This window comes from Leopardus geoffroyi, chromosome A2 (genome assembly GCF_018350155.1).
Source record: "Leopardus geoffroyi isolate Oge1 chromosome A2, O.geoffroyi_Oge1_pat1.0, whole genome shotgun sequence".
Taxonomy (NCBI): Eukaryota; Metazoa; Chordata; class Mammalia; order Carnivora; family Felidae; genus Leopardus; species Leopardus geoffroyi.
This window is the reverse complement of record NC_059331.1, coordinates 102,007,762-102,035,649: the sequence shown is the minus strand read 5'-3', so window position 1 is coordinate 102,035,649 and position 27,888 is coordinate 102,007,762. Positions and strand designations below refer to the sequence as shown.

The 27,888-nt window shown below is 36.6% G+C and overlaps 1 protein-coding gene across 1 annotated transcript in view; it reads right to left on the bottom strand.

The window, feature by feature from the left end:
* Positions 1 to 366: 366 nt before the first annotated feature.
* GLCCI1 (glucocorticoid induced 1) overlaps positions 367 to 27,888 on the bottom strand; it is a 149,681-nt gene continuing 122,159 nt past the window's right edge. Inside the window, exons 7-10 of the mRNA XM_045496396.1 lie at positions 24,065 to 24,217; positions 18,710 to 18,920; positions 4,451 to 4,571; positions 367 to 3,284 (exon numbers count right to left, since the gene is read on the bottom strand). Of these exons, the coding sequence (XP_045352352.1) occupies positions 2,942 to 3,284; positions 4,451 to 4,571; positions 18,710 to 18,920; positions 24,065 to 24,217 (828 nt within the window). The 3' untranslated portion in view covers positions 367 to 2,941. The remainder of the gene's footprint in view (positions 3,285 to 4,450; positions 4,572 to 18,709; positions 18,921 to 24,064; positions 24,218 to 27,888) is intronic.

Sequence of the window (27,888 nt, the reverse complement as noted above, 5' to 3'; positions counted from 1 at the left end):
AAAATAAATAAACATTAAAAAAATAAAAAACAATAAAAAGAATTACTTCCATAAAAAATTCTTAGGTATAGAATAAAAATGTAAGGGCAGTGTTTTCTCTATTTGAGGTGCTCACACAGTTGGGAGCGGTACAAAGACTTGGAACTTTAGACATCCAGCTTCTTACTGTGTGATGGAAAGTGTGTAAATGACATGTCAAGAGGAAACCAGGCTGTGGAGATCTGATCCGGTCAGAGTCCCTCCAGCACCAGAGATACAGGTCAGGAATTCAGTGAGCACCAGATACTGCCATCACCCTGACCTAAGTGTATCTCTGTTGGGCAAGGTGCTTACGAACCAGTCTTTCCAAAAAACATAGGTGAACTATTCTGGTTTTACTAATAACTTTATTTAAATAAGACACAGGAACTTCTATACTGAAAAAATACAAAACAAAAGCCACACATTTCCTTGTGTAAAGCCATATTGTATGGTAACTCGAATACTGTTCAGCGCAGTGGCTAGAATTAAACAGTACAACTATGTACAAAATTTAAACAATTTCTGACAAATTTCTACAGCTGGATGTAGGATACATTTGAGCTCAACAACTTCTGGGAAATTTACATGGCAAAGCATAAGCTTTAACACATTTGGTTCGGAACTTTAATATATGCTAAGAACAAATGTACAACACAATTAATATTTAGTTTCTCATGAGAAAATAAAAGCACATGTCACTATAAATATCGTACATCAGATTTCATCACCAAAAAAGCATTCAGTCCATCTTTCAGAAATTGATATTGATACTATTGCATCTTATTTGGACAAAAGCAGAGCATAAGATCAATACATTATGTAATGCTAAACCAGATATCAGAAGTTAATGGAGCTCATATTTATCTTACAGAATAATTTTCTCCCTTTAACCATAATCTACAAAATATAGTATTTTCATCAAGGCCTGAGATTATTAGGGTTAAAGGTGTCTGCTGCTGAAGAGATTGTTTTAAAAGGTTCCCCTGTGAAAATGGCAAAAGTAAACTGAGTCCTTTTCCATGACAGTCTCCTACAATATAACACTGACTAATTTAAAGGAGCCAGAATGCACCTTCAGGAGAGAATATTACTGCAAACTTTGGTGGAAAGAAGATAATTGGAATCATGAAAAAATAATACACAGAATACATACACACACAAACATATACATATATATATACCATTTCTAAAAAAAAAAAAAAAAAAAATCAATGGTGTTGCTTTCTTCTTTATCACTTCTTCTTTTCTTCACCCTCCTTAGGAAATAAAACAAAGAAATCCCGAGGAATGACTGAAAGGAACTGAAACGTTCCTATAACTGTAGGCACCTATTCCCCTGTTAAGAAAACTGTGCCATATACTGTAGTAGGTACAGATGAAACAACTCTGTGTTTTACTGAACTGAAGCAATGGAATAAAAATACAAAAACCTCCCTCTGCTTTAGGATACTCTCTTTGTGCCGCAGAAAACAAAGTCTGAGAGCTGGGCTCTTCCACTGACCACTCAAGAGTATCTAGGGCTCTCGTCACACTGTTGAGAATTCGGGTCAAGTCTGTGAGTTCAAGACTGCTTACTTGGGTATAGGCTTTACTTTGCACATCCCAAATACTACCAGAACTATCCATGATATTGTGAGGAGAGACGCAATGAGGCAGCTGTGTGCGACCGCCATGTAAGTCACCAAAGAACCTGCTTCCTAATGTGCACAGCATCTGAGACCCGCATGCTCTCTCTCCACACAAATGCGGCTCGCACACCTCAAGTGCTTGAGGAAAACAATTAACCAAAAGCGTGTCATTTTTCAACCTGCAAATTAAAGCATTTCCAAAAGTGAAACTGAACACTAATATGCCTTTAGCTAAAACAATGGCATTTCATGACCCTGATGGGCAACATAAACAAGAAATCTCCACCATCCCCTGGGGAAGTTCACTTGTTTGGAAATCAAACCTAGACTTTCTTGTTTTTAAATCCCATTACACACAATTGGAATGTTTACATACAGCCTGGTATCAGACGCTTTATTTGCAACATTAGAACAGTCATTAACTGAGCAACACCTGAACTTGTTTAAAAAAAAAAAAAAAAGCCACATCTACACATGTTGAAACAGTGGATTCAACAGTTGTGTTACTTGTAACCGCATGACAAAAGTGATGTCAGACACCACAGATTTGCTGGTTCTCCTCATGTTCACCCATGTCCAGGATTATTGTTCTCCTAGGGTTGAATGCACTTCTTATTCTAAGAATGTGGAATGTAATGAGGAAAGGGAAATGCAGAAAATAAGGAAAGGCAAAAGAGTGATGTTCCCTCTTTAGCTTTTTAGCTGTGAAATATTTAATATCCCAATATGATATACATTCCAAGTTACCTGAGTTTAGACTTCAACTGAAGTACCTGAAGCTAGGCCATAGGGTGGGCACTGTGCAACTGTTGTGGCCATTTATTTATTTATTTTTTTTGCATTGTATGTATTACAGAAGTTAGAAACAAACACCTGGATCAATTGTAAACATAATCCTGAAGTACAGTATTTTCCATAGGACAAAACACAGCAAGACATTTTTCTATTTAGACAGGCAACTTTTTGATATAGAGCTTATTTATACTGAAGAATTTGGAACAAAACACAGGACACACTACTACTCTGTCAAACATACTATGAAATGCATAGTCTCCACTTAAAATGCTGAATGACACACACATTTTGCAAGCATTACTGCTTTCCACAAAAACTGCTGAATAGGAGTTCCGTCCCTGCCAAGATCAGTGTCAAGAGATACTTTATGATGCTGATAAGTATTCTGTTGGTGGTGGTGGTGGTGTTCAAAAAGTTTGTCACTCCATGCAGATAAGATGTCTGAGGTCTAGTTCCTAATCCATGAAGGTAGGGTAGAGGCCAGCTCTCCCTTCACTTTAGATGATCACATAGTTCTGAGCAGAGATGTGTTCCTCACCCTGCAGTTCCTGCAGGAGCTGCTGCTGGGACGGCTGTTGGACGGAGGCCTCCGTGGCGCCCACGGAGCTGGTGTCGTCAGTAAGGGATGTAAAGGAAACTCGGGAGGAGAGCTGCTCGACGGTCAGAGTGGCCAGAGCCGAGCTCTGGCCAGAGTTAGGAGAGTTCTTGAGCATCAGGTCGGAGGCAGGTAAGAGAGGGCCTAGAAGTTTTACAGGACAGAAAGCTGATCCGGTTGGGATGAAATTAACCTTGTTTTTGTCAGGACATGAAAAGAGAGGGGCTGAGATAGGCTGACGAGACCTAAAACCGTAAGACAAAATGACATTTATAATCACTAGCAACTTCCAAACTTTCTCACTTAGCTGGAGTTCTCTACAACAGCTACAATGCGAATGGCAGGGAATGAGTTAAGTGTACACAGAGGGGTAAACATCTTCCATAGCACAAGTCAGCTGGCAGACTACGGATGTGCACAGCACTGAGTGAATTTTGACACCAAAGGATCTTCAAAAGGACTGGGCAAATTTTTTCTAAGATCATTAGTTTGCTTTCAATCATTTAGGAAGATGGAAAAACCTCCTATGTTATAGCTGAAGATTATGCAAGGTTAGAATGACCTTTTCTGTTAAGAAAAAGTGCAATGGGAGAGGGATGACCTAATCCTATATTTGGTTTTAAGCAATTCCTCCTTTTTCTGCATTGCTATACATCTACCAACAGATCAGAAAATTTCTCAAAGAGCCGGTCACAGCCCAGCGGAGCAGGGTCCTGAAGCCTTTCCTCCCCTCCCACTCCCAGAACTTAGCCATCAACTCCTGCAAGACCAGTCTCTGTCCCCTTCCAGGTTGCAAGAGTACAGCAGCCTTCCCCAGGCACTTGCACTGGGACAAAGGGATGAGTGAGTCTAAGAGCCACAGAGTTTTTTTTTGTTTTTTTGTTTTTTGTTTTTTTTTTTTGAGCTACTCTGCCAAGTATTCACAGCATGAACCTCTTCTTTAATTTCTAATTTAATGCGTACTGAAAATTCAAAAAGAAAAAAAAAATCTGTCTCCATTAAATGAATACACATGCTAGATAGCGTCTACAGGGAGACATGTTAGTTTCCTTCTGGTTTGGGGCATCACTATCGTAAGGCCAGCCACACATGGATATTTGCCGCTAAACTCCTTGTTAGCCATCTAAATCAACAGAGGTTTTGAGAGGAAAATTCTTAGTGATCAAAAATAGATATTTTAGGTAGTAAGGATGAATTTCCAAGTTTCTGTATTAAGTTTATGTATTTCCAGCATACAGACTCCAATGCTACACTAAGATCCCTTCTGCTTATTCAATTTTCTTTTTATAATTTGGTTTTGAGACATGTTATCAGCTGGATGGAGTAGTTGATTCATCTGTAATCAACTGGTCTCAGTAAAAAAAGCTTTACAGCTTTGCAGATCCCAGCTGACAGAAAAGACATTACTTACGCCATTTCCTCAAAGACCTTCACTCGCTCACATCCCTCTGGGGGCTCCCGTTTGAACATGTAGCTGTTGTTTGGTTTGGGAGATGAAGCGTACTTGGGTAACGGTGAGCTACTCCCACTGTCTGTAAATTTAAAGCAGTTATATTAACTAGTGATTGAAAGCTCTTTTAAATTAAATTTGATTTCCAAACAAGCAGCCTTTTGCACAGTTTATCCACTATGGCCCCTCTGCTTCCACCACAGAGCTTCCTTTTTTGCAGAGCTATTACTAACACCCTTGTGTAGTACATTTCTTAGAAATAAAAGATGCGATGCAACAGTTATCTGCCATACCACAGAAAATAAAAGGAGGATATTTCGGTCCAGAAACTGCATTTTGAATAAAGCAGCACTATCATCTTGAAAACAATTACAGCAGTATGTATTTCAAAATGTAGATGAATGGGGCAATATATATAAATCATGCAAAAGAAATATAAGAGGTTATAACACAGGGTTCTCTAGGTTTTCTCACTGTCCAACCGGTTTAATTAAAAATTTTAGCATGTGGAATAATCTTCATTACAAAGTTTCTTAGCAGAAATATTACTTTTACTTTCATTATACCATGAACAGATGTATACAGGGGGGGAAAAACAGGTTTGTAACACATAATATCTTTTTCCCTCAGCCCATCATGAAAAATGGAATTTACTCAGAAATTTGCCTTGAAAATGTCTACATAAAATAGTTTTTCCAGCAGTTTGTATTTTTGCTATTAGAAGCATGAGGAATCTAAAAGCATCTCTACCTAATATGTTTTCTTCATATTTTTGACCAAAAAAAGAAATGGTCTATTCATGAAAAGTCATAAAACCTATATGTAATTTCTCCCTTTCCTACCTGGCAAAGGATTTTGGAAAATCAAATCCACCAAATCCACCAAAATGTGTCATTATCTTTGTAAGATGCCAAGTTGTAAAGTCAGTAACGTACCTGTATAAATACAATAGTCCCATTTAAACAAATTCTGACTTAATGCAAACCAATTCTCACTGCTAAAATACGAAGCACATGATCTATTGAGATGTATTATTTTCATGTATATTTTGAAAGATGGCTTTGGTGTCATAATTAAGGTTGTCACAATTTTGATAAGTTGCTTTGGATTAGGCTACAGAACACAGCACCACATTCAGAATCTGAGTAACAGGGATGTTTTCATCATCATTAATGAACTATAATACATGCTTAGTAGACTCTTGAGGCACACTTAGTTGTATTTGGTAAGTGAGTCAAAGAGCACCTAGGTTAGTCTTGGGAACGGAGATGTGTGCTTATATTTGCATATGGCTGTATCTCGGGCTGGGAAATCATTGCCTACAAAATAAAAAGGCCACACAATTGGGAAACCTTAGAAAACCACCCCTTCTCCATCACTACTGTTACATATGTTCCTGCAGATTACACACTGTCTGTTGGAAGCAATTAGGTCTTAGAATTAAGTTCCGTTTCTTCACATGTCATTCAGATTTAAAGATTTTCTCAGAGTCAATACTCATCTTATAGTATTTAAACAAATGGAAGGCAGGAGGAAGGATATAATTTTCTTTCTTAGGTGAATGCAAAACCTCATTAACCTGGCTAGAGTCTGAGTTTGCTGCCCTCTACTTGAGCTGGGCAAGACCAGAAAGATTGGTCTACAATCAAAAAGTAGTGAGAACGAGACCTTGAGCTTGGTGTAATACAAAAACACAGCCTGACCCTGCTTTATTATCCAGGCAGCAAGCAGCCCTGTGGAGATGGTATGTGATGTCTCCGTGGAGGTTCTTGCTGGTGATGGTATTCTCCAAGGAGGGCACAAATGGCCTGAAACCCTGGGCTCCAATGGTTGTGAGAAGACTTTTTCTTGCTGTCAGCGGGGGTGTGGCCATGTCAGCAGTCAAGGACTCACCCCATCAGCATGTAAGAAAAGTCACCTCGGCCACTGCTACAGTCTTTTGGGTTCTACTGCTTGCTCCGTCACCAGGTCTGCTGCTTGATTTCTCTCATGACTTTATTAATGACTTCAAGGGACATTCCCAGAATTGAAAGCTAGACAGGAGCTGGACAATGTACAAAACTGATTATCTTCCTATTAACAATTTACAATAAATTAAATAGTTTTATTCCTAATTTTTTTTTTAAATTTCAGAGCTTATAGTTTTAGTTTTACCTACTTAAACATTCTTTTTTTAAAATAGTTTTTTTAAAGTTTATTAATTTATTTTGAGAGAGAGAGGGAGGGAGGACAGAGAGAGAGAGAATCCCAAGCAGGCTCTGCACTGGCAGCACAGAGCCTTACACAGAGCTTGAACTTACGAAGCGTGAGTTCATGACCTGAGCCGAAACCAAGAGTGGGACACTTAACTGACTGAGCCACCCAGGCGCCCCACTTAAACATTCTTCTTCTAGTTTAGGGGAGAAGGGGTGGTTAATGTTAAACAAAAAATAAATAAATATATTGCTATCCTAGAATAGATCATATTTGGTACTATTATATCTCCTTGCCTTTTCAATTAAAAAGTTGAGTTTTTTTTGTTGTTGCTGTTGAACTATATATATAACATTTATTTGAATTTTTGGTGGTCTGGAAAAATAAAGCTTGAAAGGAGAATTAAAACTATTTAGAAAAAAAATTTTTTTTAATGTTTATGCATTTTTGAGACACAGAGAGAGACAGAGTGAGTGGGGGAGAGGGGCTGGGGAGAGGGGCAGAGAGAGAGGGAGACACAGAATCCGAAGCAGGCTCCAGGCTTCAAGCTGTCAGCACAGAGCCTGATGTGGGGCTCAAACTCACAAGCTGTGAGATCAGGACCTGAGCTAAAGTTGGACGCTTAACTGACTGAACCACTCAGGCACTCCCCAAAATTGAAACTATTAACAGATTTGTTCAATCTGGAGTTTTGTTTTTTTTTCCCCTCAGATGAGTATATGATCTGGTAGACAGCAAAGAGGAACAGGAAATGGAGACCCGTGGTCTGAGGTCTCAGTTCTGTCACTAGTTGTAAAACCTTAAATACAACTGCCTTTCTGAGTTTCTATATAACTAAAGAAATTATCACTCCTAACTCGAAAATTCTGTGACTTTCTTAATGGTTCTAACAAGTATTTTTTTGCTTCACGAAATGGCATGATTTAAAACCAACTCACATGAACAACCTATTCTACCCATTCCAGACTTGGGGTCTAGCTGATTCGTTTAGAACTCTGTGCCAAATTTAATAAACACATTTAAGTAACAGAACATTACAAATGTGAGGTAAACACACTTGCTCAGGAGATTCAAGATGGGAAGTTTCATGGTAATCTTAATTCAATCACTTTTGTTCACAAGCATGATAAATTTTCACATTCTGTCATCCCTCAGTAAGAAATAACTAGACCTGTAGTTCTCATTAAGTGTAACTTTATATTCTTATATCACAGCCAATGTCAATTAATAAAACTAAATGTAAAAAATATGATTATTTACATATTTGTCTGTATTTTAACAGTCTCATCTATCTTTATAAAGAATCACCCAACTCTGGAAATTAGTAGTATGGAAACCTTTTACTGGTTTGGGAAAACTTATACATGTGTACCATATTTACCATTAAAATATAAGTAGGTTGTCAGATATTTCTAATATTTGGGGAGAAGGAGAAAATTGGCTTTTACATACAAAAACAATATTTTTAAAACTACATGTACTTTGGGGCGCCTGGGTGGCTCGGTCGGTTAGGCATCCAACTTCGGCTCAGGTCATGATCTCGCGGTCCGTGAGTTCGAGCCCCGCATCGGGCTGTGTGCTGACAGCTCACAGCCTGGAGCCTGTTTCAGATTCTGTGTTTCCCTCTCTCTGACCCTCCCCTGCTCATGCTCTGTCTCTCTCTGTCTCAAAAATAAATAAATGTTAAAAAAAAAAAAAAAAACTACATGTACTTTTATTGTTTAAGAGTTTTCTGAATCTCTCCTTATATATGGCCCTCATTATTTCTGGTATATTAAGTATGGCCCACAATTCCAGTATAAAAAATGATATTATACAGTTAAGACATTCTGTGGGTAGGTATGTAAAATCTTTGCCATGGTTCTTATTAGTCTTAAGTCTTTAGATGTGCTTTATCTCTTACTATCAGATCACTATCAAATTAAGAGAAATTAGTACTAAAACAAGCAATGTAATAGCGCAGTAAGTAGTCCTTAACTTTGGTTTCACATTAGACTCATTAGATGTTTCAAAAATATCAATAAATACCACTGTCCAGACCTCATCCCTAAGATATTCTGATTTAGTTAGTCTGGGGCTCTTCCCCAGCACGTGCTGCCTCGTTGCTTTCTTTCTTTCTTTTTTTTTTTTGGAAAGCCCCCAAATATTTTTACAGCAGAGCCAAATTTGAGACCCAATCATGAAAAGGTCAAAGCACTGGTCTGGAGTCAGGCTGCCTGACTTCTATCAGGCCTAACACCATGACCTAGGAAAAATTTGATCCCTTTTTTGATCTGCAAAATGGGACTAATTACTGATAGGATAGCTATGAAAAATGTGTGCGAAAAGAATTAGGACAGTGCCTGAATCATATGGTCTGAATATGACCATAATAGCAGAAAACACACCCTTCCCTGTTTGCAAATGTAAGAAGGTGAACCATTCAGAAATTAAGTGCCTATTCTACTTTCTCTTGGCAGAAGAGGGGAACAGAAAATAATTTTTAATAGATCTGCACATTCTACTTCTATTCAGGTACTTAAAAAGAGGAGATTTTTGTGTCTGGGAGCAAGGCAGGGTGATATTTGGAGTACCAGATTCCCCAGTTTAGACTGCCTAGCATAAACCCTGCCAGTTCATAATGTCATCCTTTAGCATATAGTCTATCATCCTGAAATTAAAATCAATGGCTAAAGCATAGATTCTACAGATTCCTCTACAAAAACCTAACCAGTAGAATGTAATTCTGTCTTCACAGCGGAGGTAAGAGGCTGGGTAAGTGAGGGTAGAGTTCAACCAAAACTATACTCAATGACATATGAGGAGTGTAATTAAAAGCCAATGATGAGTTAGGTTAGAAAGATGATTGACTAAATAGGACCTAAACAATTACTACTCTAGCATTAAAATTACTTCTTTTGCTTCAGGAAATGAAATTATCAGCTGTAGTGTGGTTTGATGGCCTAATGAAACTGGGAGAAACAAAACTATATAGCCTTTCTTGGCAACAAACAATTTGGAACCAGTTGTTTGTGATTACTGATTGTATTGAAAAGGAGTTCAGTTAACTCCAAGACCAAACTGGGGACAAGTAAGGAGAAATTTTGGCTTTTACAAACAAAGGTTCTGTAAGGTTCCCCTAAAACTTTAAAGTCAACCTTTTATGAGAAGGTTACAGAATTTTAATAAAACAAGTCATCAACCACAGCTAAGATCTTCCTCAGACTGGCATTCAACAAAGGGTAAGGAGGAATAATGACCATCAGAACCTTCACTACTTATATTTTTGAACTTTATTTCAAATTAAGATTGTGTTTTGAATAATGGGCTTAACTTACATTCCAAATGTTTGGTCCATTAATCAAATATTTGTCATATGTGGGCAAGTGTTTTAATCACATTGTTCCCTAAGTATTCATTGAATTGATATCAATGTAAAAATTAAGTAAACAATCATAGCTCTTCCTTTATTTTTGTGTACTCACAATAAGTACAATTCTTCTTCCACAAACATAATCTTGATATGCAGAATGGCACACTTTATTATTATCTCCTAATGTGACTTGGAGTCATTGATATGCTAACTACTCACTCTGAATTTGACTATCTGACCTTGCAGTTCAAAATGAAAGCAAATCACTTTACTGAAGACAGTCTTCAAACCAGTTTATAGACTAAAATCCAGCCTCTTATACATATACATCACAATGGTCACACAGAAAAATTTCAGTTTACAGAGAATATTTTATATCTTGAAAAGTAATGTAATTAAGGATCTCAGGAAAATCATTCTGATACAATCTTTTTTGTTTATTTTTTTAAAGTAGACTTCACACCCAGCTCAGAGTCCAACACGGGGCTTAAACTCCTGACCCGGCAATCAAGACCTGAGCTGAGATCAAGAGTTGGATGCTTAACTGACTGAGCCACCCAGGTGTTCCCCATCTTAGATTTTATATTCTTGAGCTTTTTAAATAGAAATATTTCCAGGGACATCAGTTTTCAAAAAACATTTTAAAACACACTATTCATATTAAACTACTCCTGAAGTATCCTAATGAGGAAAAATAAACACTTCTAATAAAAGTTTCACTGTAATTAAAAAAAAAAATTTAATGTTTACTTATCTTTGAGAGAAAGCAAGCACATGAACAGGGGAGGGCAGAGAGAGAGAGAGAGAGGGCAGAATCTGAAGCAGGCTCCAGGCTCCGAGCTGTCAGCACAGAGCCTGACATGGGGCTCGAACTCACGAACTGTGAGATCATGCCCTGAGCCGAAATCAGATGCTTAACCAACTGAGCCACCCAGGCATCCCAAAGTTTCACCGTAATTTTAAAAGCTCACTTAAATATTTGCTGAGCACTTAACTATGTGCAAAATAGAAGGTGGCAAAGAAAAATGCTACAAATGCTGTCTTAACGGTATTAGGGAAATCTTGGTATTTACTTCTTACCCCCAATTCTTGCTAAAGAAAAATGGTATTATAGTGTCTTTAGGCACTAACCAACATGGAATCTTAAACTTATCACTGTTTCCACCTTAAAGTTTGTTCCTTCTTTGATACTCACTGCCTACTTACTAATGGTAATAATCTACCTTCTGCATCTCCCAAATTAGAACTCTGATAGAACTTGGCCTTTATCCTCCCTGACCTCGTCCATCTACCAGCCACCAGATGCTGCAGACTCCTCTTTAGTCCCTCTCCTCCAACATCTCTGCACCCCCTCAATCTCTCTCCCCTGCCCCTGTGGTTTCCCAACTGAGAGGCGTAAAACAATGTGCTGACATGCAAGATTTTTAGAACATTTACACACACTTTTTACCCTCAAAAATAAGAAAGTATGCTTTACTAATACATATTTAGTTTGTGGATCGAATTAAGTACATACATAACTTAGAAATATATGAACTTATATTAATGGTATAGATCAAAAACTGCTGCAAAGGACATGTGAGAAGTCAAATTTGGAGACCACGGGACTAGACTGCCAAAAATTACCTTATCTGGTCCTCCTGCTCTCTCTCCACTTCTGTACTTCCACCTGTGCTGCAGCCCTTAAAGATAAATCTGGTCGTGTCCTTTAGCTGACAAAGATCTTTACCTGGTCCTTCATTTCTCTGAGCAAGGCCTACAAGGCCCCTTATGAAATGCCGGCCTTTCTACCTCTCTACTCTCACTGCTTCTGCTCGCCACCATTCACCTCTGTGCTCTAGCCACACAGTTTCTTACTGTTCTCCACACACCAGGCCCTTTCACAGCTGATTGCCCATATAAGGCTATTCCTCCTGCAAAAGAGGCAGCAAGTAGTAGTATGAGGTTTGTATAGAAGATCTTTGTTGTCATCTGGACTACAAAGAATTTAGGAAAGTTACTTTATTTTCTAAGCCTCAGCTTCCCCTTTCTTAAAATAATAATGTTCCTCCCTACTCACAGGATTGTGGTAACATTATAGGAGATGACAAAGGTAAAATCACCTGAGCACATTTAATCACTATTAACAATCCTAGGAGGCAGGTACCATCATTATCTGTAATTAACAGATTAAGAAATTGAGATACAAGAGAGGTTGAGTAGCTTGCCCAAGGACACATAATTACTAAGTGGCAGAGCTGGGATTCAACCAGGCTGCACCAGAGTCAGAGCTCATTACCGTGAGGCTCCCTGTCTTGCTAGGTTTTGATCTGTCTCAACTGTAATGTCCTTGCTGGAGACAGGAGGAGGAGACAAGATGATGATCAAGTTCCTTCCAATCTAACATCCCATGCTTCTAATTAAAGTCTGAAAGCTCAGGTAATCTGAATTCTAATTAAAATCTGAAAGCTTTATTGGGCTTGACTTTTGTTAGTGTCACAAGAGACCCAGTGTAAGCAATGGCCTCTATGTGTTGGTATTTTTCCTAGAGGAACACAGAAGATAACAGGGAGAAAAAATTTAACAGATCCCCTTTTGGGGGTATCAACAGGCCTAGTTGATACCCTACTTTCTGCCCAGTCATGATCAGAATGGAAGATGATATGGATTTTAGCAGTTACTTCCTTTCCCTGAATTTCAAAAGGGAATTTGGACTTTATGGTTTCTTAAAGGCCATGGTTCACCTATGGTTCACCAAAGGCCTTATCACTAAATTAGCATAATCTTAGTTGTTTAGTTCTCTGTACTGTCTTTTTTTTGGTGGTGATCGGGGAGGGGAACATTATCACACTCTTCCTGAACATTCAAAGGCCTCATACGTATAATTTAAGAACCTAAAAAAAAGATACTGATGTTCAACACAGCTAAAAAATATATCCTTAAAAAATGGACATACCATAAAGACAGGCCTTAAAGGAATACCTGAAGAAATCTCCACTGAGCACTACTCTATGATAGGCACTACTCTATGCTGAGGATAAAGCAATGAGTAAAATAAAGTTATCTGCTCCTGCTGGAGCTTATATTCTGGTAAATAGATAACAGGAGATTAAGTGAAACATATATGCACGTTTGTTAATAAATTTTGGTTTGCTTCTATTCTAGACTCTGGGTTGTAATTGCTAGAACGGAGATGTATACTTATTACTTAGTTTTCAACTATAAATAGTAACTCATCCACAGAGGGCTAGCACAGCATCTGCCATCAGTATGATTGTGAACATTTTCCTAAAGAGGGGAAAAAGGCATTTACTGGATGCTTCTTATGTGCTGTCAATGGGAATATATAAGATTTTACATGTTACCTTGAAAAAGAGAAACAGGGAAGATGACATTAGGGACAGGATTCTAGAACAGGTCAGTGTTAGCCTATGGAATAATTCTTGTGTTGTAGCTCTATACTCCTGGTCATTTTACCAAAAGAGGTTCTTCTAGGGTAACAAGGGATCCTAGAACTATATGGAGATAATCTTTTGATAGAGAAACAGACTCAGGATCAGAAGCAGTGATTTTAAGATGCAGTCGCTAAAAGCCGTATATCCAACCTATTTATTTTAACAATATAAAACATGAAAAGAAATGTACCACAAAATCTCAGCTGATTCAGCTCTCTAGAAGACAGAGCATTGAAGTATGTTAAGGGCAAAGGTTGAAGAAGGTTAAGCAATACAGCCCTAGACATAAACGCAAATGGAATTAAAATGTGTGTAGGAAGGAATAAGACGATGTCAAAAAGAGTCTCTTTCAAAAGTCTGACTAGTGTCAGCTCTGAACCCGGAAAAGACAAGATAATACTTTATTTTTTTCTCTCCTACAACTAAGGCCTGCTCAGTCCTAACCCCCAAAGTTCAGGATTATTAATATTTATGAGTTAATCACAGTAAGAGGTAAATAGGCTTCTATGCATTGGCCTTGGGAAACTCCATCCACATAACATACGTTGTTCTTGTGGGAAAGTACAGTTTAAGTTCCAAGTAGCCAATTTGTGGACTCTTGGAATTGAACTCTCCGTACTTGGCCCGAGGAGAATGGTTCAGTTGACTTTATGATTAGAATAATCAACGTTTCCACAATATCTTGCAAAATTGCAGAATTTTATAACAACTGCCTACGCGAATTGTGCCAAAGATCAACTGTAAGTGGCAGACTGAAGTCTCGATTCTGTGGCTTGCCCAGCACCGGTTTGGCTAACAGCAAAGAATGCAGGCAGAGCTGCTAACAGCGTGTTTTGATGCTGCCATCTGTATTATATAAATCACCATTTATCTCCCTTGCATTTTGGGCATGATAATGTGAAAGAACTTAGCCTAACTCTTCGGGTATGTTCTGAGGATGTCAAGATGAGACATTCTCCACACAGTAGGAACCATGGCGGTTATTAGGCTAATTAGCCTGACAACTTTAGACATGTGACCAGGCTGCGTTCAGTCTTCAGGTCACTGGAAAAACCTAGCAAAAAAAAAAAAAGAAAAAAACAAACAAACAAAAAACCCCACCTCAAACCTGAAAATAGTTTCTTAATGGCTGGACCTTTCTCAATAGTCAGAGTGTTTTTGTCATGGTACTGCAGTCGAAATAGCCAAAGAAAAACCCAATATACTAATAATCCACTGAAATTATTTTATAGGTCTCAAATGATACATGGCTCATAGAAAAGAACATATGTTAGGAATAGGAAGAAACAATGTTAGCAAAATCAGGAAAAGGATAAGTATGCCACAGATGAGTCTTAGAAAAATAATCAGCTCACCAGCACATCTCTCATGAGCCCATGTATTCACAATGGCTCTCCCTCTCCTTTCTTGAGTATGCCCTTCCAGGTGCCTAACAATGTCTGAACTAACTATTCTATCACAGAACGAATTCTCTACAGTAAGTGCAGAATATGTAGGTACTCCCAATATATTCTAGTTGACTACAAAATTACAGTACCAATTCTGTTTTCATAGTTAATAATACAAACCTATTCAAAATCTATAGCTTCCATTTTTTTTCTTTACTGGAAATCAAAGACTAATTTATGCTTTATTGCAGAAAATGCATATTATAAGATGTAATCAGTATCTTAAAAAACAAAATTTGGACTGTACACAAAGAAGTAATGAGTCAGAGACTACTCTATAGTTTAATTGACATCAGAAACTGTACAACTAACAACTCCCTCTTTTGTATCTTCAGTATTCTGAATGTTCTTGTATACTAGTGTATTATTTGTTTACATTACTATTATCCCATATTACACTATAAGTTTCTTAAAAACAGATTATCACATCCTATTCAACTCTATTTCTCTACTCCCTAGCGGAGCATCTGACATACATCCATGTTCAATAAATGTATCTTAAACTAGAAGTATAAACTCAGTTGAATACATAAACCCCCATCCTCAATCCTGAAATACATGCGTGTGTGTGTATATGTATATACATGCATATATAAAAGAGACAGATGTTATTTTAATTTTTTCTTCACAAAGAGGGGAGTTGATTTGAGAACTAGAAAGTTCGCATTATAATAGAAGGTCACCTAATTTTTTCAGGGAACACTAACATCAGCTTGATCTTAATCACAAAGTAGTGCTCAAAGCTAATTATGGTAATATGTTGAAAACTAGTATCTTAATTCCCAAGCTGAAATAGTCTTGTAGAAAACAAAAAATGTCTAAAATGATTCCATAATTTCTACAGAGATTTTTTTTTTTAAAGTCACTATTAGCCATACCCAGCACAATTTATTGTTTACTATGGACCAATGGTTGTGCTAAGCACTTTACTATAATATCTTAATAACCCAAATAATGATAAGAGGTATGTATTATTACCCTGTTTTACTGAGAAATATTTTTTTAATTATTAGGAAAAAAATTGTTGGCCTTAGAGATGATCCGGACCAGTGTTCTCATTTTACTTTAAAACAAACAAACAAACAAACAAAGCCACCAAGAGGAACACAAAAAACAAAACAAAAAAATATTTGTGTTAGAATAAAAATACATAGAAGAAAATATACCAAAAAAAAAAAAAAAAGGAAACGTCTTAGAAAAAGGACTAACTTATCTAAGAAATGGTAAGAATTCAGACTATTATAGTATCTTGAAGAGACACCTGCATTCCCATGTTCACTGTAGCATTATTTGTAACAGCCCAAACATGAAAATAACCTAAGTGTCCATAAATGGATAAAGAAAATGCGCGCACACACACACATACACACAGGAAATGTTATTCAGCCATGAAAAAGGAAATCTTACCATTTGCAACAGCATGAATGGACCTTAAGGGCATTATGGTAAGTGAAATAAGAGAAAAACAGTGTACAATCTCACTTATATGTAGAATCTTAAAAACATCAAACTTACAGAAACAGAGAGTAGGACAGTGGTTGCTAGGGGAGGAAGACATGCGAAGATGACAAACTTTCAGTTATAAGATGAATAAGTTCTGGGGATCTAAGGTACAGCATGGTGATTACAGTTAATAATACTGTACTGTATACTTCAAAGTTGCTATGAGACTAAAACTTTAATGTTCTCACCATAACAACAACAACAACAAAAAAGTAGTTATGTGAGGTCAAGGATAGGATAACTAACCTTATGTGGTAAACATTTTGCAAACATACACATGTATCAAATCATTACACTGTGTACCTTAAATTTACATATGTTCTATGTTATATGTAAAAACAGTGTATATTTTAAACTTAGGATCTAAGTGAGTACCTCTTCTGAACTGCAGAAACCATATATTTATCTGCCTCATTGCATACTGTCATTTAGAGGCCCTAAAGGCAATCTCACAAACAGTTAACCAAAATGGAACTCACTTATCATCTTCCTAATATATTTCCTTTTCGGTTCAGTGTCTCTCAATTATCCACGATATTAAACTTAGAAGAAAACAGAACTCTAGAATTAATTTCCTATCTTTATTATTACTGCTGTTTTTACTTTTCATTTTAACCCAACTATAGGTGCTAATAAACAGCAACAGTAGTCAACCTGAACCACACTTATCCTTTCTACTGAAAGAACACAGAATACAGGTTTTGGAATCAATCAGACCGACCCTTTTATCCATTTACCACCTGGGTAGCCTCAAACAAATTACTATTTTTTAAAATTTCCAGTTACCTTCAAAACAAATCCTCCCACCAAAAGCAAGGCGTTTTCTTCTTTGTTGTACTGTGAAACATCCATAGTAAATATTGTGAGGATGTGACTAAAGGTGTTTGCTCCAGTAGGATGCCTCAATGAAATAAGTTTCCTAGTCTGACATTCTACGAAATGGGAGACTTCCCACTTGAAGCAAAGAGATGCCTAAAGTACTGTCTTCAATGCACCTTTAATGGAGGAAGGGAGTTCACAAGGCTTTTCAAAAATGGAAGGGTGAAAAGAAAGTGGAGAACTGCTGAGATCCACCCACAGAAATAAAAGCAGAAGACAAAGTCCAAAGTAACTTCTACTTAACATCTCAGCAGAGAGTCAGGCATAATGATGAGTGAAAGAAGCCAGACACGAGAATGAATACACATGTACCATTCCATTTCTGTAAAATACGTTAACACAGAAAAACTAAATTATGGCGATGGAAGTCACAACAGTGGTTACCTCCAGATGGAGAGGGGAAGGGGGCCTGAGGGAGCCTTCTGGGATGCTAAAAAATGTTCTGTATCTTGATCTAGGTAGTAGTTTCGTGAGCACATACATATGTAAAAATTCACTGGGCTGAGCACTTCAAATCTGGCCATTTAAATGTAAGAATACCTCAAAATAAAACAAATTAAGGGAAATAGCAATCAAATCAGAGCAAGAACCACAAAAATCCTATAAGATACTGTAAACTTTGCCTTTTTAGGTTTTAAAAATTTTGCCACCTATGGTGTATTTCTCTACGGTGAGAAGCAATACATGTGTCATAAAATAAGTTCAGTGTTTCTTTGAAAGTAACTAGGTAGGTGGAGCCTGGGCAATCTTTGTTGCCTTCTGTGTCTAGGTCTGAGGGGGCCAGAAACCACAAGGCAAGAGTCAGTGGTGGCCAAGTGCCTGACACAAGTACAGGAGACATGGGGAAACAGCTGAGCCCTGACAAGTAACAAGAAATCCCAGAGGTTCTGCCCTCTTACCAGTGTTCGTTAGTAATTCATCTATATACCACGACAACCCCTGATATCCTGTAGGTACTTATTTAACTTTATCTACTTGGTTCAAAATACACCCATCCTTCCAAAAGAATATCTAGAATGACTTCCTCCTGAGTCAATCTGATTACAAAAATCGAACTGTAGGCATGAGAAACATGAACTCTACCATAACCATCAATAGCTCTGGACAACACCAAGAAAAGACCTGCATGTTACATGATGTAAAGCTGTGCGCACTCCATCTTAGAGCTTACAGCTTTCGTTAACTGTCAGAACCATGCGCTGTGCTTCTCTGACACATTTATGGAAGATGTTTGTGCGAGTCACAGAGAAGGGGGTACGGGAAACCAATGAACAAACCTAGATCAGCCAATCCTTTACAATCCCCCCATCCCACAAAAGAAAACAAAAAGTGATGTAATGGTCTAAGACAAAGAAAGTAGAATGAGCAAGGCCCTACGACAAACCCTCTAAGTGGGTGATTTCATTCTCACCTTTATCACGATCATAGAGCAAATCTTCTGTGGAGCAAGGGCTCCCATCCTGGGATTCTGGGGGACAGAAGGGAGACACACACGGAGAATGGCTGCTGCAGCTACTGCTGCGCTCCTGCACGGAGGGGGTCTGCGTGTCGATGCTGCGGGTGCTGCTGCTCCGGTAGTGAGCGGGGAGCGGGGCCCTTCGGCCGTCTGGGATCTCCAAAGGCTAGAAGAGAAACCACCGTCACACGCGTGAGTGACAGCGCACACCCCTGATTCGTGCAGAAGCACACGGCACTGTCCTTGTTTTCACATTCCACTGCTAGCTCACCATAAGTGCTTCTTCAGAGAGTAAGATACCAGTCTTGTATCTGACCGATACACATTGCCTTGACCGAATGAAAAATTTATTTCAAATCCTGACGGAGTTCGGTCTCAAATACTAAGGATAAATTGCTTTACAAATTCCAAAGCCCTCTGTATGTATTCGTAGGTTAGCACTTCCCAGAATCCTCCTCAAGGGTAGGGGCTTTCTTTAAACATGGTATCCCTAGTGCCCACCACGGCGTCTGGCACATAGCAGACAACCAACAAACATTTGTCAAATGATGTTATCAAACTGTGCGAGAAATTACTCTGACTTGCTAGTAAGAAAAGTAAAATCTCATATTCACAGGTGTAGATATTTCTATTGGTCCATTCTTAACTTCAACTTTTTAGAGATCAGGAACAGAACTGTTTTCCATTTCCTTTACAAATTACCCCAAATTTCTCATAAAGTGATTTATTCTATTACTATTAAACAAAGGATGTTAACATAACTCAAAACAATTCTACTGTTTTGGTATCCCTCTAACTAGCACTATTCATAAGTTTGCTTGATTCCAATGCATTGTTTTGAGTGGCAAAAACAAGAATAGAAATGAAACTAAATAGAAATGAAACTAAAATCACAAAAACACACGTTTTAGACCTGAAAAGACCTTAGAGTTCATTATTCCAGAGTCTTTACAAATAAAGAACCTATAACTTAGTGCTTCTGATGTCACACTAATTAAATGGGATGGGAGCCTCTGTCACAGTGGGCTCTCTACTCTTTTTTGAGAGCGAGAGCGAGAGCCAGAGAGCATGAGTGAGGGAGGGACAGAGAAAAAGGGAGACACAGAATCTGAGGCAGGCTCCAGGCTCTGAGCTGTCAGCACAGAGCCCGATGCGGGGCTTGAACTCACGAACTGTGAGATCACCACCTGAGCTGAAGTCGGACGCTTAACGGACTAAGCCACCCAGGCACCCCATACTCTGCTTCTGCTGTAAAGGAAATCTTACTCCATTTTCCTAATCTGTGTGCTAACGAAGTAAACTTAACAAGTAAAATTCTATACATTAATCACTTAAAGTATTTTATTATAGAGGCAAGACTGCAATGCTAAGAAAAAGAACAAATACACACTTAGTGTATTTACAACTTATTTTTACCATGTACTGCTTTTACTCTGAGCTTTGTCATTTCAGAGTTTTTAGAAACACTGTCAGAGGGATAATGGAGTACGATAATATTAGGCAAGATTCAAAACGTGTCAATTTTTCTATAACGCACAGCCAAGTTAAGTCAAGGCTGAAACCATTAACTACTGAAATAAAAACTTCATTTATCTATACAATGCTGTTAAACCAAAACTAAAGCATCCTGATAATGACTACCCTACTATAAAGAGAACATTCAATTATGTAAATATTAGTTCATTTTGTAAACAAATAAGAAAGTAAAACTTTCCAATTAAAGAAAGAAATATTCCCAAAGGAATATTAACTTCGTTGGTCAAACGCTAAGAAAATGTTACTTTAAAATTTTTCTTTCATTTAAATAAATTTAGATTTTAATTACAATTCTACACTAAATGTTAGAATGAACAAAGAATAAACCATTGGCGCAGGTGTTTTTGGACAAAATTGTATCGCAATATAAGATGTGTGAAGTCCTCGGGGTAACCCATAAGGAAAGGTCATTTTCAAAATTATATTTGAGGGCTTCATGACAGAATTATTTCTTAAAATTTAGATATCTGTCAAGGAAAATGTTACTTTAATAAAAGTGTCAGTATTGGTAAGCAGTAAAAAAAAATATGATGCATAAATCTATAATTAAAAAAATAAAGAATTTGAGCTATCTTTCATTCATGTCCTATTTGATAAACACAGTCTTTCTCTATTCCCATTCCTTAATCTATAACTGGGTAATATATAACAATCTCCTTCACCAACTTTGTTTTGTTATGAGAGAGTACAAGAATTATAAGAACAAAACAGATTTTAAAAATTTACTGTTTACACAAAATAACAATGGGAAAATATAAAAGCTTAGAAGACTGACATACTTAACAGGACAGTTTTCTTTAGTTATTGGCAGGCTCACTAATGGTAACATTTTGTTTATTAAAACTTTGAGGCACACTTAATCATCAATCGAAAAAATTCTAAAAATTAGTATTGTAGCTGTAAGTGTGTAGGTTACCCTAGAGTAATTCTGAAATGGCTACTGTGAAATTAGAATATAACTTATTTAAAAGCAGAACTGTATAAAAATTTTACCTGTTTAAGTATAGCTGACATACAATGCACATTAGTTTCAGCTGTACAACACAGTGAATGGACACGTCTATACATTATGCTATGCTCACCACTAATGTAGCTTACCCCATCACCACACAACGCTATTACTATAACCACTGTACCTTTCATCCCTGTGATTTATTCATTCTGTAACTGGAAGCATATACCTCCCACTCCCCTTCCCCTTTTTTGCTCATCCTCCCATCCTCTCCCCGCTGGCAACCACCAGTTTGTATTTATGGGCCTGTGTGTTCATTTGTTTTGTTTTTAGACAGGTGAAATTATATGGTATTTGTCTTTCTCTGAGTTATTTCACATAGCATAATACTCTCTAGGTCCATTCACATCGTCACAAATGGCAAGATCTCATTCTTTTTTATGGCTGAGTAACATTCCATTGTGCGTGTTTTATTTATATTCATATGTACTTTCATATATTTTATAAATTAATTATATATATATTAAACACACACACGCACACCACATCTTCTTCATCTGTCAATGGATACGTAGGTTGCTTCCATATCCAGGCTATTCTAAATAATGCTGCAGAAAGCAAAGGCATGCACCCATCTTTTTGAATTAGTGTTTTTGTTTTCTTGAGATTATGTTATTAAGTTTTATATTCTAGTACAGTTTGTTTTGATGTTCTTAAGGATCAGCAAATATGTGACTGATTCTTTCATCTTCAAAGAATTAAACCAATTTCACTTCCTTACATTAATGCTTTTAAACGTTACTTAACGTATAAAGGAAACATTTTAATGACGATGTGCTAAGAGATGACATAATTTCCAAAAATGTCTTTATAGCATGATAAAAATAAATTAAAAATTTAAAATAAAACATCTAGGAAGAAAAAAATGGCGCCACCTTTCAGGAGGACAATTTTAGCAATAATCATCAAAATTTAAACATACAAATGCTTTGACCCAGCAATTTCACTGCTAGAAATTGTTTGCAGGAGTACACAATGTTTCCTAAAGCACTGCTTGAGATGACAAAAACTGAAAATAATGTAAATGTCCATCAACATGGAACTTCTAAATTATGGTGCATTCATACAATGATTCACTACGTTCACACACATACACACGTCAAGAAGGATCACAAGAAATTATGCATAATGCTCGTATCTGCTAATAAGCAATACTGAGAATTGAAAGAAAGTTTTACGTTTTAATTTTACAAATGTAAGATCGGACTGTGTGACTTTTGAAATTAATTAACTTTTAAAACCTGCACATTATTTGAAGGAATCAGACACACATTTGACATAAATTAAATCATTATTTTGGTTCAAAAAAATCACAGAGATAATTAAGTCAAAGGTTATTCTATGCTTTCTTTTGTTGAGTATGTATTTGTAATGTGGCCAAATACACGTTCACATGCAGTAGTGCCCAGATTACTTTTCTGGGACAGAGGTAATTTATAAAGCATTTTTGGTGAATTTAAAATGGTTCAAAGACCTAACCACAAAAGAAACCTAAAACTAAAAAACTCCTAGAAGAAAACACAAGTATTATTGTGGCCTTATATTTAGGTAATGGTTTCTTAAGTATGACACCAAGTATACAAATGTGACATGAAGTAAACAAAAGAAAAACAATAAATCAAACTTTATCAAAATTGAAAATGTCCTTTAAAGGACATCATCAAGAAAATAAAAAGTGAAGAGACAACCAAAGGATGGGTATTTTCAAGTCCTACATCTAATAAGAAATTGTATCTAGAAAATAAAAAAAAAAACTTTATAAAGAATTTCTATAATTCAATAGTAAAAAGGCAAAATAATCCAGTTTTATGATTATAAATGTTCTAAACAGACAATTTTCCAAAGAAGACACACAAATGGCCAACAGCACACGAAAAGACGCTTAATGTCTTTAATATCATTAGATTCAGAAAATGCACAGCAACACCATGATGAGATACCATTTTACATCTACTAGGATGGGTATAATAAAAAAAGACAGAATTACAGGTGTAGGTAAAGATGGAGAAATTGGAACCTCCATACAAGTAAATCGTGTAGTACAGAATGTAAAAGTGCAGCCACTTTGGCAAAACAGTCTGGCAGTTTCTCAAAAGGTTAAACAAAGAGCTACCATACCAGCAATTCCACAACTAGGTATATGCCCAAGAGAATTGAAAACATGTTCACATGAAATCTCATACATGAATTTCATAGCAACGTTATTCATAATAGCTAAAAAGTAGAAACAAGACAATGTTCATCAACTGATGACTAGCTGAATAAAATTCATACAATTGGGTATTTGGCAATAAAAAGGAATGAAATACAGATTAATGTTACCACTTGGGTGAACCTTAAAAACATTATGCTGAATGAAAAAAAAAAAAACAGCTACAAAAGGCCACGTGTTGTATGATTCCATTTACAAGAAATGTCTAGAACAGGCAAATCTGCAGACAGATAAAGTAGATTAGTGGTTGCCTACCGCTGGGGACACTGGAAGGAAATGAGGGATGGTTACTGAAGGACATAGAGTTTCTTCCCAGGGTGATGAAAAGGCTGTGAAATTGACTGTGGTGATGGTTGCACAACTGTGAATATGCTTACCAAAAAAAAAAAAAAAACCCCACTGAGCTGCACACATTACATTGGTAAATTGTATGGTATGTGAATTATAGCTAATCAAGCTGTTATCAAAAAAAAAAAAAAAAAAAAGGACTACTGAGACAGTTCTGAATGCTAAAGAAGAAAAAAGATTCGAACATGCCATGTAACCTTACCTTGGACACTTCCTCCTTTCCATTATTTTCTTTAATGAATACCTTTTCTAATTCAGGACTTATTCCTTCTACATTGCAGGGCACACGTGAAACTGATGATTTTGGCACTGATATATTTGACAGTGGCATAGGGACTGATCTTGATCCAGTAGCCTACAAAATATAAGACAAGGTGGGGTCAAATTATTTGTGGTCAAAAAAAAAAAAATCAAGAAATCAAGAACTCAAGAGCATGGTAAATCTGAAAATGGAAAACTCAATGAACAGAGATTTTTCAATATTACAAATACACTATATATCCAGATACACCCACAGAAATGTAGGTTCGAAAGTAAGGAAGGTCCAGAGCCAAAATAACCCTTTATGTAAGTGTCAAGTTTTAATAGTATAATGCATACATTTTTTTGGTAGGATGGCAGACAGAACCTTCTGCACAGTTTAATTTTTTTCCCTTTTGTTGTTTTTACTAAAAAAACATAGTTGAAATCATGTCAGTTAAATGTATCATGTGGCTTTACCAGACACCTCTGTGTGTGTTTAAAAGATTTGTTTCCCTCACTGTTAAAATTACCTTCCAGTATTTTTCATTTCCATTTGTCAACCATTTGAGAAAACCTTCTGGATTATTAAGTAATGTGGCAACAATGTATCATGCTAAGTTCAGTAACACAATTGATATCCTTAAGGTTGTTTTTCAAAAGTCCTTTGGAGGAGTTCTCAAAAATTAACCACCTCTCACAGCTGTCATAGAAGGTACCTTAAAGACTTTTTTTTTTTAAATCCAGTATAGTTAACATAGTGTTATATTACTTTCAGGTGTACAATATTGTGCTTAAACAATTCTATACATTTCTTGGTGCTCATCATAATAAGTGTACTGTTAATCCCCTTTACCCATCCCCCCACCACTTCCCCTCTGGTGACCATCAGTGTGTTCTCTATAGTTAAGAGTAAGACGAGCTTTTGGATGCTCAAGGAACTGATACCAGATTGGAAATGAAGAAAATAAAGATGAACAAGTCAAAAGTAAAAATGATACATGATCTCTCTCTTACTCTGAATGATTAAAGTTGATACATAGGATTCATATTGAGGTAGACTGCTAATCATTGATTAACACATGAACAATTATTTCCTCTACTCAGGGCTGTGTTTCTGCCATCTGTGAGCGGCTGCCTGCTAATGCCCTTTGTTATGATGCACACGTTTTTGTTTTTGTTTTTTTCATATGAAAGTTGTAATTCTTTGTCATACATTTGCTGTTTACTTTAGATCAAATACCTTTCTTTCAGTACTTTTATGGTTTTTCATTTTAAATATTTAACCTATCATGATTTATTTTTGTGTATGGTGTGAGGCGGTATTTTTTTTTTTTTTTTTGCCACACAGTAATCAAACTGCCAAGATTTCTTTATGATTCTATATTTGATTTCCTTATGATTTCCATATTTGATTTGATTTTCTTAACTGATAATCCCTATACAAAGTTTCACTTTAATTGCTGATATTTATAGTACACGTTGGTATCTTATAGGAAAAGTCTTTTCAAATTTTCTTTTCTATTAATTGGCATTAATTTTCCATGTGACTTTTGAAGACAACTTTTCAAGAAACAAAACCATTACTTTTAAATTTCCACTGGAATTCAATTTGAAAATTTCAATTTTCTGGAATTCAATTAATTTCAGGTAAATGGCTATTTGAAAAATAATGAGTCTTCCCTTCTCATGCATGAATGTGTTGAGATTTCCCATTAAGGTCTTGGTTTTCTACCTCATATTCTCAATAAAGTCTTACGGTTTGCATATTTCTCTTAAGTCTAATTCTTGGCATTTTATATATATTTTTTTGTATATACTAACATGTCATTGCTAATTGTAACATAACAAGAAACATGTATTTGGAATCTTCCCTGGTTCTTGACACACATTTCCTACAACTCTTATAATTTCCTGACTGATAGATATGCTAGCAGCATCTTTTGTTCTAATATTTGGTTTCTGACCATGGAACCTGACACAGAGGTTCCTAAATTCCTTGGAATTTCCTGGGTGATAGAAGAGTCTTCTAATGAGGGGAATTTTTTTCTCTTTTAACTTTTTTAAAAGTTTATTTATTTATTTTGAGAGAGGGGGAGAGAGAGAGAGAGAGACAGAGTACAAGCGGGGGAGGGAAAGAGAGGAGGATAGAGAGAGAATCCTGAGTAGGTTTCATGCTGTCAGTGCACAGCCCGACAAGGGGCTCTATCCCATGAACTGAGATCATGACTGGAGCTGAAATCAAGAGTCAGATGCTTAACCGAATGAGCCACCCAGGTGCCCCTAATGAGGTGACTCTTGACAGGCTCCTGGATAGGTTCAGGATGAGGGCTAGTCAACAGGAAGATCAAGCCATGATTACAAGCTAGGAACTTTCAGCCCCACACATCCTCTGGAGATGGCAGAGGGGCTGGAGAGTGAGTTAATAATGGATAATGCCTATGTGATAAAGCCTTCATAAAAATCTCTAAACTTTGGTTTTAGAGAACTTCTAAATTGGTGAATACATATCCATAAGCCCTGTGTACCTACCTCTTCATCTAATTGTTCATCTGCATCCTTTATTATAGCTCTTATAATAAAGTGGTAGACCTAAGTGTTTCCCTGAGTTCTGTGAGCTGTTATAGCAAATTACTGAACCTGAAGAAGGGTGGTTAGGAATTCCTTCTTTATAGTCAGATGGTCAGAAGTACAGATGACAACCTGGGACCTGTGACTGACATCTTAACGGGGCGGGGGGAGTCTCATGGGACAGAGCCCTTAAATTGTGGGGTCTGTGTCAACTCCAAATAATTAGTGTTATAACTGAATTGCAGGATACTTAGTTAGTGTTTGGAATTGGCAAGTTGGTTGGTGTGGGAAAACCTCCCACACGTTTGGTGTTAGAGGCACTGTAAGTAGAGGGTACAGTGGTTTGCCTTCCTTAGTATAAAACTACTGATTTTTATAGTCTTATATTTTATCTTCTCATTAACAGTTTCTTTTTGTTGTGAAAAATTATAATCATAAACATAATTAAACACTATACCACAATGAACTTCAGTACACATCATCCAGCTTCAAAATTACCAACATCTGCCAATCTTGTTTCATCTAAACATCTATTTTTCTTCTGTTCTTAGATTATTTGAAAGCACATTCCAGACTTCATACTTCACCTACAAATATTTCAGTATGTATAGCAGATAATTATTTTTACGCATAACCACGATGCCAAAAATTTAATGTAAATTAGGAACATGTGCCAAAGTCTTTTTTGTTGTCAGCAAGTCAATAGGTCTTCTATAAATCTATTGGGCTCTTACAGAAAAAGTGCTTAAAATAAACAGAGTAAAGAATAACACACTATTTCTACCAGATTAAGAAGAAAAAATTGTACTTTGTCTCTATAATTTTGCCTTTTCAAGAATTTAATATAATGAATCATACACTATGTAGCCTTTTGCTTCTGACTTCATTCACTTGACATGGTATTTTTGAGAATCAACCATGTTCTTGTAAGTATCAGGAGTTCCTTCCTTTTTCCTGCTGAAAAGTATTGCATGGGTGTTACAAAAGGTTATTTTATCTATTCATCAGTTGATGGATATTTGTTTCCATTTTTTGACTATTATAAATAATGCCTCCATGAACACTGATGTATGAGTCTTAGTGTAGACATACATTTTTATTTTTTGTGGCTAGATATCGAGTGAAATTTGGGGGCTCTATGGTCAGTGTGTAACTTTTTAAGAAAATGCCAAACTGTTTTTCACAGTGGTGGTACCATTCGGTCTTCCCATCAGC